The sequence below is a fragment of the Chenopodium album genome, chromosome 6 (assembly GCF_948465745.1).
Source record: "Chenopodium album chromosome 6, dcCheAlbu1.1, whole genome shotgun sequence".
Lineage (NCBI taxonomy): Eukaryota > Viridiplantae > Streptophyta > Magnoliopsida > Caryophyllales > Amaranthaceae > Chenopodium > Chenopodium album.
Genome location: NC_137839.1, coordinates 19776326 through 19788974, shown reverse-complemented (window position 1 = coordinate 19788974; position 12649 = coordinate 19776326). Strand labels below are relative to the sequence as shown.

Genomic DNA, 12649 nt, shown 5'->3' with positions numbered 1-12649 from the left:
CCCAAATTAAAAGATCACTTTATTAAGGCTTGGGCAAAAAATGGTGTACATGGGTTGACAATTTGACACAAATATCAAATTATCAATGAGAAGAGAGATAGAGAGACTGCAAGTGGAAAAATATGTCAAAAATAGTATGAAGCAATCTTTTAGGAACATCTAAATAAGGCAAGTGGAGCAAACAATTAGAGAAAGAGAATTTACATGTGTTAAAATATAGTCCACCTTCCAGATTTAGCTACTCCGTATAATTCGGATTGATATAAGAGTACATCCATTTGTCGGCAACTTCCTTCAAGGCACATTAACTCCTCTGCAACTGAATGATCAATGATCAAATCCCAAGACCAGAATCATAAACAAAGATCAGATCACATCTTGTCGTCTAAAAAGTACTGTACTCTGTACCGAGTAAATATTTTCTTAAAAAAAATACTCTTGAAGTTTGTTTTTATGAATAGTGCACGGATTATTATACCCATTAAAATATTTGTTTACCATCTTATTCCCATATACTTCCTCCGTTCTATTAATATTGCAACAATGATAAAATTACGCATTCTAAAGCGCATTTTATATGCTAAATATCTAAAATTATGTAAGAGTAAAAATTATAAAAATTTGATATTATGAAATTATTTTATGAGACAAATTCAATAAGATCCCACATGACTATATTTTATTTAACGTATAAATCAAATTATATGGTCAAACAAGAGTGATAAATAGTGCAAAAAGTCCATTGTTGCAATATTAATAGAACGGAGGAAGTATAATTTTGTAGTAATTTTTCTTACACTTTCTCATTGGGAAATTGTATTTACATTTCTTAATCATTTCCTCCCTCCGTCTCCTTTTTATAGTCCCTTATGAGGAAATTTTAGTCTCAAAATGTTCACCCCATTTGCTTTTTTCAACAACCATTAATATTAATTTTTTTACCAAAATTCCCTCCAATTTACAACAATACTTGTGCAAATTTAAATTTCCCATGTAAATTTTGTTTTCACATGTACTTTTATTACTTTCTCTCTCTACTTTTTTGCATACCCAATGTCAATTCACTTTTTCAATGTATTTTAATTATTCTTATTTTTGTTTATTAATTCCCGTGAAAAATGCCCATAAGGGACTATCAAAAGGGGACGGAGGGGGTATGAGTTTTGAGCTTTCTTCCTCCATTCCCCCATTCACCTAACGTCGGAATCATACCATAATCCTAATTCAACTCGGTTCATGGAGGAGAATCGGGCTGCAATTCCGCAAGGTGATCCGTATGCACCATTTACTCTGCCACGCCATCATGTTTCCTATGCTGGGGGATTTCGCATTTCATCTACATTGGAAGAAAGCTATTTGACTAATAGCTCTGATTCGGAGTTGGAGGATGTGGTCATGCCTGCTGTTGTTTGTGCAGCCGCCACTGAGGTTGATCCTTTGCTCGAAAATTTATCCTTAAATGATAACTCGGCACTTCATTCTCCCACAAATATGCAGCCCACGCTTCCTGAACAGCAATTAAGCTCGTCTCAATTTTCAAGGCCGAGAAAATGGAATAATTCCACCACCGTTCATCGATCTCGCTCCTATGGCCAGGCTCCCTTTTTTGGATACTTCGGTTCCTCTTAGTCTCAGAAACGGCGCAAGGTTAAGGCTCTAAATTTGCTAAGTGAGGGGGGGGGGGGGGTTCACCAGACCGGCTACTAGCTCCACATTTGCTACACCTAAGTGCATCTCCGATGTCTCTACTGCAGCACACTTGGGATTTATTGGTGTTTCAGGTTCTAAAAGGAAGATGGAAGAGGCTAGTACCGCTTCTTCCAGAAAGGTTCTTAAACTTTCTTATGATGGACTTGCTTCTATGGATTCTTGCAATGGCACAAGGGTTTCTTCTGCTCACTTGGCTTCTGATATCTCAAACAACCTTGGTAAGGCAGCTGGCCAGTCACAGCTCCCCAAGGTGTTATGAAGATCACATCATGGAATTGCCGAGGACTAAATGACCAAAGTTCTCCGAAGCTTCCTTATGTGTTTTGGTTACTACACACTTTTGTTCCTAATTTTTTGTTTCTTTGTGAAACTAAAGTTTCTGTCTCAGTTATGACTAGCTTTCTTAGTAGTTCTAATCCTACCTCGGTTTTTGGGGTTGACTCCGAAGGTAGTAGTGGGGGTTTAGCGGTTTTTGGGTTTGGCTCGGAGGAGGTGTCTTGCATTTTTTGTTGTTCAAACGTTGTACTTTGTAATGTAAAAATTCCTAATGATATAAGTAGATGTGTGATGTTTGTTTATGGTGCTCCGGTTGTAGAAGATAGACCTCAAGTCTGGGGTTTGATTTTAGATTTACTTGTTTTTGCTCCTAATTGTTTGATTATTGGTGATATTAATCAAATAGAGCATAGTTATGATAAGTTGGGGGGTTCTTCTGTAATTAAGGGGTGGGATTCTTTTTTAGACTTTAGATTGAAATCATCTTTGCTTTAAACTCCCTTCAAAGGCCCCCCTTACACTTGGACAAACAATCGGGAAGCGCATGAACTTATTCTACAATGGCTCGACCGCTCCTACATGACCTCTGAGGCTCTGATTGGTTCCAGAACTATCCAGATAGTCGTTTACTCAATCAACCGATCCTAGTTTCAGATCACGCTGCTGTAGTGTTTGACGACTCGTCTTTACAACACAGGTCAACTCGTCCTTATCAACTGGACAATTGGTGCCTTAACTATACGCAGGTACAAGACTTCGTTCTTCAAACATGGAAAAGGCATTCCATTGGCTCCCCAATGTTTACCCTCCCAAAAAATTTGGAACTTTTTAAGACCCTAATTCGAAAGTGGTGTACGTCTTAATAACAAAAAATTTTGGGGCATGGATTGGAAAAATTTCTCAGAGGACCTTTCCACTCAAGGGCAGTCAATTCACTCAATTCTTGATGCGGTTCAGTATATGTCTAAAATGGCTCTACTAAGGACAGTATTTTACTACAGCTTCAATTCTGGAGACAGCGCTGTAAGAAAAATTGGATACTACAAGGGGATTGCCCCTCTAAAATTTTGTTCTCCAAAGTTAAAAGCCGACAGAAGAAGAATGAAATTATGTCCTTACTTGATGATCAAGGGGTGCTTCAACATGGTCAGGCGGACGTCCAAGATATTGTAGTCGCCTCACTTAAGCAGACCTTTAAGAGTGATGCCATGCCTTCCAATGATCCGAAAATAGACATTATTCTGTAGGAACTGGATCTACCGCAGTTCACTTCATCTCAAATTAATAACTTGAACAAAGTTTTCTCGGCAAAGGAAATTAGGGATAGCATGTTTGCATTAGGTAACTGTAAATCTCCTGGCCCGGATGGGATCACGGCGGAGTTCTTCAAAATGCACTGGGATGTTGTTGGAGATTCGGTAATCACTGCCATCCAGAGTTTCTTTTAAACAGGGTTCCTTTTAAAGGAATGGAATCAATGTCTCCTGGTAATGATACCAAAAATTGGCACTCTAACGGAGATTACTCATTTGCGTCCTATCAGCCTTTGTAATACAGTTTACAAATGTGCTTCGAAGTGCCTGGTTGCTAGACTGCGGCAGTATCTTCCTCTTCTTATCTCAGATTATCAACATGCCTTTGTTCAAGGCAGAGTTATGACAGATAACATTATGTTGAGTCACGAGTTAATGGAGAAAATTAACATTTCTAAATCTGGTTCTAATTGGCTCGCCGCAATCAAAATCGATATGAGCAAAGCTTATGATCGAGTGCATTGGAGATTTCTTTTACAGGTCCTAAAGGCCTATGGTTTCCCAGCTCGTTGGTTGCAGATGATCCAACAATGTTTATCCACGGTCTCTTACAAGTCCCTAATCAATGGAACAACTTCGGAACCCTTCAAACCGCAGTGTGGTCTCCGCCAAGGTGACCCTCTCTCACCGTACCTCTTCCTTTTTTGCATGGAAATTTTTTCGCGGATGCTGCATCTAGGTCAGGATTTGAAGTTATTTCAGGGAATTAAGTTATCCAGGACGAGCCCTTCTATATCACATTTATTCTTTGCGAATGACGCAATTATCTTTTTCCGGGCATCTTCTGAGTCCTGCACTAATATAATGAAGATTATTCAGCGGTTTACTAAGGTTTCAGGTGAAGAGCTAAATTTTTCAAAGTCCTTAATCAAGTTTAGCCCCAATATTAGTACCGCTAATCAGGCTACACTAGTAGAAAAATTGAAAATGCCACCTCTTAAAGGCCACCGATTTTTGTAAACCGGTGGTTTAAAAAATGGGCGGGCATATGGGAACAATTATTGCCACCGGTTCAAACCGAACCCGTGGCAAAAATGCTTAAGGCCACCGGTTTTGAACCGGTGGCAATATTTGAATAAAAAAAAAACCCCGACTCTTCTACTACTTCTTCTCTCTCCCAGGCAAATTTCTGTATTTCACTCTAAAAAAAAAAACCCTCTGCAAATTCGAGCAAAAACACGACTCCTCTTCATCTCCCTTCCACCACGACGCCACAGCAGCCACCGCACCACCATCCACCACCTCCGCACTCCCTCCACCACATCCGCACCACCATCCACAAGAAGCGCAGCACGCACTACCATCCCACAACCATCGCACCACCGCATTCGTCACTAATGAAGATGTCAAAGCAAGTCCTTAAAAAACTTGGAGAACGATCCCTAGATCTCTAATGGTGACGCTGCTCCTCACAAGGTTCATCCCTCTTTATTTTTGTTAATTTTGTATAATTTGGGTTAGGGTTTCGAATTCGTTGAGTTTTTGGGTTTTGATTTTGGATTTTGTGATTTGGTTATTGTTTTTGAGTTTGAATTTGTATGTGATGGTTGATTTCGAGTTTGATTTTGTCCCTGTACTTCGATGATTATTGTAATTTTTGATCTGATTCCCAGAACCCCCTTTTTGATTTTTCTTGTAATTTTGATATTCAAGTGTTTTCACTTAGTTTAGATTATGGGTTTAATTGGGTTTTAGTAGCCTTAGCAGACTTGATAGTAAGTTTCGGAGTTTGAAATCAGATTACACAACTCAGTTTTATTGCGATTGATCTAAGGTTTTGTTAATTTGTTTCAATAATTTCGATTGATCTAGGATTTTGTTAATTTGAGCTTTTGGAACTGTGACATACAAAATGAATTATGGGTATACAGAGTATTTGAATTGTGAGTATTTTTGAGTATTTGATACTTCAATCTTTAAAATTTCAGTAGTTTGGTTTGTGGATGTATTGTGAATATTATATTGGTTGTCATTTAATTTGATTTTGTGGGTATATTTTGACTGATTTTTTCATTATGGACTTGATGGTATGGGTATATATTTTGATTCCTTTGAACTTACTATTTTATCAATATTCTGATTTCTTCGTAAGACCATAATGTGTTGAGTCTGAGTGCGAATATTGTCTCTTGGAAGGTTAACATGATACTTGATAAACTAATACTTGACCGACTACTCATGTCAATCACACAGGTGTCAATTCAATTATCAATTTGGATATTTACGAATTTGGCACTACACCTATATTGAGGGGCTGAGATTGGAAATTGAAGGGAAGATAATGAAGAGTCCAAGTATCAATGAGTTCATCTCTACATTACTTCAGTGCATTTGGAACAACATCAAACTGTATATGCTTCTTGTGTCTTATAAGTTTGTGCTCCCTGGCCCATGCACTTTGCATTTGTTAGTTTCAATTTGTGCTACATATTATAATTATTTGTGATGGTATAGTAATGTGATGATTTGTTGTGTTGTCTTTCTTATTTAAATTTAAATGCAATATTTTGACAGGGAATATTTGTATTTTCCTTCTATCTGGAAAGGGTTGTAGTATTTTTTGTTTGGATCTTGGTTTAGAAGGAAGTTAAAGAGAGATTTTGTAATGCTCTTGTGTGCATAAAAACTTTTAAAAGGTGTATCTTTTCCGATAGGGATCTTGATATGAAATGAACCATAAGATTTTGAGGTTTATTGCCAGAATGCAGAAGCTTAGTTGGATTTCAGTTCATCATTTGGTTTTTGTAGTTAGTTCATGCCTGATATAAGTATCTATAATTCAGATTATTTTATCAAGGTATAAGATTATTGGAAGCTCGTATGATTGTGTAGCCTGTGTCATGATATATTTTAGATTTCCCCAGATTAAAGCAACTCCTTGGCACATGGTATATTACTTGTAAATGTGTTTTTTTGTATTTTTTGTTGAGTTAATTTTGGTTTTTTTTTTTTTGCTGAATTTTTTTTTTTTTTTTGGATTCTTTTGCTGAATTTTGGTTGGTTTGATTTTGATTACAGCCAACAAAACGATGTTTGTGATTCAAAAGCTGGTGCTGATCTTCTTGACATGATTCTTTGCAAGGTAAATTCCTTTTTATTATTTTTAATTTTCATAATTAAATATTTTGTTTTGGGCATTAGAATCTAGGTTGATATTGCGCTCTCTTTAATGGGGAGGATAAAGAAATGTAATTTATTGTATTTATTGTATATGCTTTTGCTCACTTACAAGATGATGAAGTAAATAGGTAAGGAGTGGTAGTGTTTTATGTTGATTGTATCTAGCATTGTTATTCATTTGTTGCTTATGTGTAGTAGTTGCATCAGCTATAATGCGGGAAGCTGTAGTTCTTTGAGTTGAAATAGCATTAATTCTCCCATAATATCTGGTGATATTGAGGTTGTGCTATCTGTATGACTGGTCTAAAAAGGTGATTTCACATTATAGTCCATTACATATCTACCTGTCAAAATTTGCAAATTTGGCCTACTATTTTGTAATAGTCTCTTGATGTTCACTACTAGTTTGGTTGTTGACAGAAAACTTCTTATGTGAGCATAATGTTATTAATTTCATTAATTTCGAAATTTAATCAACATCTTTAGTAGTGCTCATTATTTAGCATGATAAATATAATTAGATGATTTGCAGATAATAAAATGGATAATTACAATTTAGTAGTGCTCCTCTTTCACAGTTGTGAGGACTTTCTATTTCCCTTTTCTTTTCTGACATTTCTATCTTATGCATTCGAGCTAGTAGGGAAGCCTGAACCAAAACCTTCACCAACTTCAGAAAGTGGTACATTTATTCTCCATACTTAATCTGGTAAAATTACAAGGGGCATAGCCTCGCAAGGCTGTTGGTGCAGCTGCTGCCTCGCAGGGCTGCTGCTGCTGCCTCGCACTATATGCTGACTTTGCTGCTGGTGTTCTGCTTCTGTGCTGCTCCTTATCTGGTGTTCTACTTCTGTGCTGCTCCTTATCTGGTGTTTAGCTTCTGTGCTGCTCCTTATGTGCTGCTGTTATGCTAGTGTAATATTACAACATTTATTTTATTTTAATTTTTTAGACAAAAATTGTAATATTACAACATTTATTTATGAAAATATGTAAGTTTATATATATGTTAGTGTTTATTTACCAATTTAAGTGGAAAAAATGCAAAATTTTTATTTATTTTTTTATTTTTTTTGCCCATTATTGGCACCGGTTTTGAACAGGAACCGGTGCCAATAGCCCCTTAAAAAAAAACGGGAAGTGCTATTGCCACCGGTTAACCGGTGGCAATACTTGTTTTTGCCACCGGTTTTGAACCGGTGGCTTTTTATACGAGTATTGCCACCCCCTAAATGCCCACCGGTTCAAAACCGGTGGCATAAGGGGGTTTTGAACCGGTGGCCAAATGCTTTTTTCGCCTAGTGCTAGTTTCAAATCATTGTTCCAAATGAAGCATGTTCAGGCGTTCGATCATCATCTGGGGGCCCCTATTGATTTCGTCGGAAAAAAGAAGGACCACTTCCAATTCATTGTCGACAAAATAATCGGAAGAATAAATTGTTTAAATATTATCCGGCTTTCTCAACCACAGAAGTTAATTTTTATTAACTCAATTCTTGTAGCTATGGCTTCCCATCTTCTTTCTTGCTATGAGTTGCCGATCTCAGTTACGGGGAAAATTGATTCGATACTAGCGCGCTTCTTTTGGGCGCATTCTGATACTAAAGGAATGCACTGGGTTAATAAGGATACCATGCACCTTCCCCGTAGCTTGGGAGGGTTGGGCATTCGCTGCTTGTCATCTTTAAATAAAGCGATGCTTATGAAACAGGTTTGGCGGCTCTTCACTAATCCCCAATTGCTAGTGTCTAAAGTTTTCGAGGCCCGCACAACCTTTCTTTCCAACAACTCTTTGAGTCGCCCGCGGTTCTCTGGCCATCATTCTTATGGCCTTCGAGGGTTACTTAAAGCAGACTCTCTTTTACGACAAGGTTGCCATTGGAAAATTGGTAACGGTCGATCGACTCTTACTGGTTCGGCTAGTTGGGTCAATGGTAGTATCCCGGAGTTTAAACCCGGGATTCCTTTACAAAATACTACAGATCTTACGGTCAGTTTTTTCATTCACCCTCATACCTTGGGCTGGGATAATGCTAAAGTTACTGATTGGTTTGCCCCCTCGGATGCTTCCACAATCTTAGCTATGGAGGGGCCTGATACGACTCAGGAAGATTTTTGTTATTGTCCAGAACCCCGTCGGGGAGGTACTCGGTAAAAACAGGTTACGCAATGATACAACAACTACACTCTCCGACTTCTACATCTGATGGTATTGGGTCCTTTTGGAAAGTTCTTTGGTCGCTCCGATTACAACCAAAATGGAAGTTGTTTTTATGGAAACTGCTTCATTGTGCGCTTGTAGTTAAGGCGGAACTTGATCGTAGAGGTGTTCCGATTCAAGATGTGTCTTGCGATCTTTGCACATCAGAACCGGAGGATTTACAACATCTCTTCAGAATGTGCTATAATGCACGAATAGCTTGGAGGGGTGGTTGCCTCGGCATCCGCTCAGAATTTAATGGAATCCTTTCTCTCTCAGATTGGATCCAAGAGTATATCCGACTTTTTACTAGTCAGGATGGTCCTTCGGGTACGCGCTTGGGTAGCTTTGTCGGTACTCTTTGGACGCTATGGTTATGTCGAAATTCCAGAATCTTTAAGGTTTCTACTACTTCCCAGACGTTTGATTCTCAGTTAACGCAGGTTATGGAGGCGCACATACTGTTTTTCAATACGGATGCTTCTATGAGCACCTCCTTCGTTGCAGGATATGCTGCGGATGCCTCTCCTCCGCCTGGGTTCTACACAGCTCAGCTTGGACTAGGCATCCAAGGACCGCCTCTACTTTCTCTCCAAATTGACGGATCCTGGTTCAAAGATTCTCAACAAGCTGGAATGGGATGGTGGGTGGATAATGCAGACCCGGTTGATGATCGGATCATTGGTGGCAGTAACTTTGGGATTTGCAACTCAGCTTTACACGCGGAGGCCTTAGCATGCATGTATGGGTTACAATGGGCTTTTGATTGCGGGTTTCGCTCGCTAACAGTTTTTACGGATTTCTATAATCTTGTCTCCCTTCTTAGGGGGGAGGGTCATGGTAACATTGCTTACCTTTGGCTCATTCGCAAGATTAAACTTATTGGCTCTACCTTTCAATTTTGCTGCATTCACAAGGCATATCGTCAGCGCGTGCATCGAGCTCATCAAATAGCTGGGGAAGCTTCGGTTAATTTTATTTGCTTTAATATTAATATGTAATCTATTTGTATCCTTTGTCAAAAAAAAAAAAAAAAAACCGATTACTTCTTGATATGTCTATTTTATATAGTGTTTTACCCCCGTCCCTTGGTCGTAATTAGTAGTGTTTTTGGCTCTTTAGAGCCACTTTTGTTACTAATTGGTGTTTTCCAGTGTTTTCGTAGATTTGGTTGACTTTTGCAGGGATTTATGCTTTTGGAGTATTATCCCGAGATATTTTGGAGCCATCACGAGCATTGGAGAAGCACGACCAGATTTTATAGCCCAAGGCCGGCTAGAGCCATTGAGCCGGTGATTAAGGGCTCGGTATTTGGAATACCGAGGTTTGGACCGAGTATTCAAGACCCGAAGAGGAGATCCGGATTAGGCCGAGGAGTCGAGCCCAATCGGAAGTCCAAAGCCTCGAGGAGCCACAAGGGCCCGATCGGGCAAGCTTAGCTCGATCGGGCAGGATGCGTGCTGGTGCGAGGCCCAAGGCGCGCCCGATCGGGTGAGCTGCTAGCTCGATCGGGCGCGACAGTGAGAAGAGCCGTGCGAGAAAAAGGCACGCCCGATCGGGCGCGTGTTTCTGGGGAAGCACTTTTGTCGAGCAATTAGTTTCTAATTAGGAGTAGTTTTTAGTTTTGTTTTAAGTACGTTTTTTGGACGCTTAATCTCTTCTTCTTCTCTTAATCTTTCACTCTTAGACTTTCTCTCTCTACTTAGTTTTCTCTCTCTTAATCTCTCTCTAAACTTTTGATCTTAATTCTTTCATTAATTCCAGATTATTTTGGTAACGATTTCTCTTCCTTTAATCTTATTTATTTTATTCCTTTCATCATGATTTATTTTATTACTTTGATTAGTTTAGTTTTTAATATGTGTGAGTAGTTTAATTTCTAGGGTTTATGAGGATCTAATAAATAATATGAAGGAGTAATTTATTGTTGTTGATTATCAATGCTAGATTAATTTCCTATTGATTGATTTAATGCTCTGTGACTAGATTAGGCCTATCTTTTATGAATGAGTTTGACAATATTGATTCAAGAATCGAGAGATGAGAATTAATGTTTAGGTCTAGTTTCAATAGGCAAGTTAATTTATAAATGGTTAGGTCAAGATTCGAGAGATGAGATTTAATACCGATAAATTAATTGTGTGATTGCAATAAGTAGCGAGAGCCCTTTACAATCTGGTTAATTGATGCATTGATGATTGACTATTATTGATTGTTGGTATTGCATGATAATTTCTTATTGGATTGTTTTAATGTTTTACAATTGCGGCTTGTAAAAGTATAGCAATATTAAATTGATGAATCGAGCAGATGTTAATTTGATATTAAAGGCTATTTTCAATAAGAACTTAGATCTAGTAAATTGCGAGATCCTGTTAATCATGTTATTTATGCAATGTCAATGATTGATTACCCTATTTTACCCCGGAGTATTATTTATTGGTGAACCTATGCCCTAGATCCTTTATATATATTATTTTCTCCCTATTCCTACTCTTTTTAGTTTAGTTTCTTATTCAATTATAAATATTGGTTACTTAAATAGTTTAGATTATAATAATAAATTAGGAGTAAAAAGACTAGTTTCCCTGTGGAGATCGACCCTACTTCCCTATCTACCTTAGTTAGTGATTTAGGTAATTATTTTTGATTAGGGGATACGACTTTACCCTGTCACTTCTGAATATTTTACTTTCTATTTCTTCTCTATCTTTGTTCACCATCTCTATTAAAGTACTTAATTCCACAATCACAAAATTACATAAGAACAATTAAAATCAAATGGGGAACTAAGAACAATTAAAATCAAATTGGGGCGAAAAAAAACTGACAATACCAAGAGATAATCCGAGAAATACCGGAAAAAAGAAGAAATGGCATGGAAGGACCTCTTTGCTGTCAATGTTTTCTCATTTTATCGGAGATGAAAGAGGTTTCACTGTCTTTGAATCTATGGTTTCGCCTTATAATTTTGTTATTTTTGCACATCTCATTTGTTTAGTTGATGAATTAGTTAAATAAGTTTCCAATTAGTCATATATTTAAAAAATTAATATGCTTCTCAAAGTTTCACCCTTGCTATATATTGTAGTACGAATTAATATAATTTTAAGAGCTTTCACATTTTCTATGTGAAGATTGAGTTGATTATCACGTACAAGTTTCCATTTGCTATTTATTTCAAATTATAATACGTATTACCAGATTTAAGAGGTATTGTTAGCTCATTTGCAATTGTATTGTAGTTTTTTAAGAGGAGGTAAATGAGGGACTTTAGCAAGGATGTGGAGTGTTAATCAAATGTAGGTACATCAAAAGGAGATTAATTGCCTAAAAGTTGAATAGTGAATTATAATAAGAAGAATGATGAATTTGGTTATTTGCCTTTTCTTGTTCTATCTCACAATCTCCCTAGCAATTCTATCTTAGCTTGGTGACTCCATTGGATGGATGAATTTGAAAGACACATGAATTATTTAAAATTAAATGAAGAATTGAATAATAAAGTTAAAATTTTTTATTTTTGATGGCAGTTATGGTTTTACATGATAACATTATTCACTGGACAACGAAAGACTGTTGGTTTTTGTGGGCATTTTTTTTTCTTTATTTTGTGAAGGTTAAGATTAAAGACTTACCCATAATTGTGTTTCAAGGACGTTGAGACTAATGAAATTAATCTACGATAGTGCCGAAGTAGATGTACTAGGAAGAAAAGAAACCAAAATGACTATGGTGAAAAAGGGAAGAAAGCAATAAGGGATTCAAGGAAATTATCAAGGGTGGACAAAGAGGCTACAAGTGGAGCTAGCGAAGCTAAAATCTTAGAAGCATTTAGTCAGATTTCATTTCTACTTATTTGCATTGTTAACTTTTGAGCATTGTTAAATCAAGTGTTATTAACTCCATGTGAAGTTCAAACACAAGCCAAGAAAAACTAAGCCGAAAGGGCTAGCCACCTCGTGTACAACGAGCGCGTTGGCTGCCCTAGTTTATATAAATGAAACAATTTTCATTTTACGATCGTGTT

General features: G+C 37.4%; 1 protein-coding gene and 1 long non-coding RNA gene across 3 annotated transcripts; both read left to right on the top strand.

Moving 5' to 3' along the window:
• Positions 1-4356: 4356 nt before the first annotated feature.
• LOC145634706 (uncharacterized) lies at positions 4357-7424 on the top strand. 2 transcript variants are annotated; one of them, XR_014113498.1, is made up of 4 exons: positions 4357-4715; positions 5493-5648; positions 6318-6381; positions 7060-7424. It is a non-coding gene; the product is annotated as an uncharacterized LOC145634706 (long non-coding RNA). The 2 variants fall into 2 exon arrangements; XR_014113499.1 differs by having other exon boundaries at positions 5493-5672.
• A 1164-nt stretch (positions 7425-8588) lies between these two features.
• On the top strand, positions 8589-12283 carry LOC145636759 (uncharacterized). The gene is made up of 2 exons (XM_081688313.1): positions 8589-9587; positions 12239-12283. Exons 1-2 carry the CDS (start codon positions 8589-8591, stop codon positions 12281-12283), a joined length of 1044 nt encoding a protein of 347 aa, XP_081544439.1.
• The last annotated feature ends 366 nt before the right edge of the window (positions 12284-12649 follow it).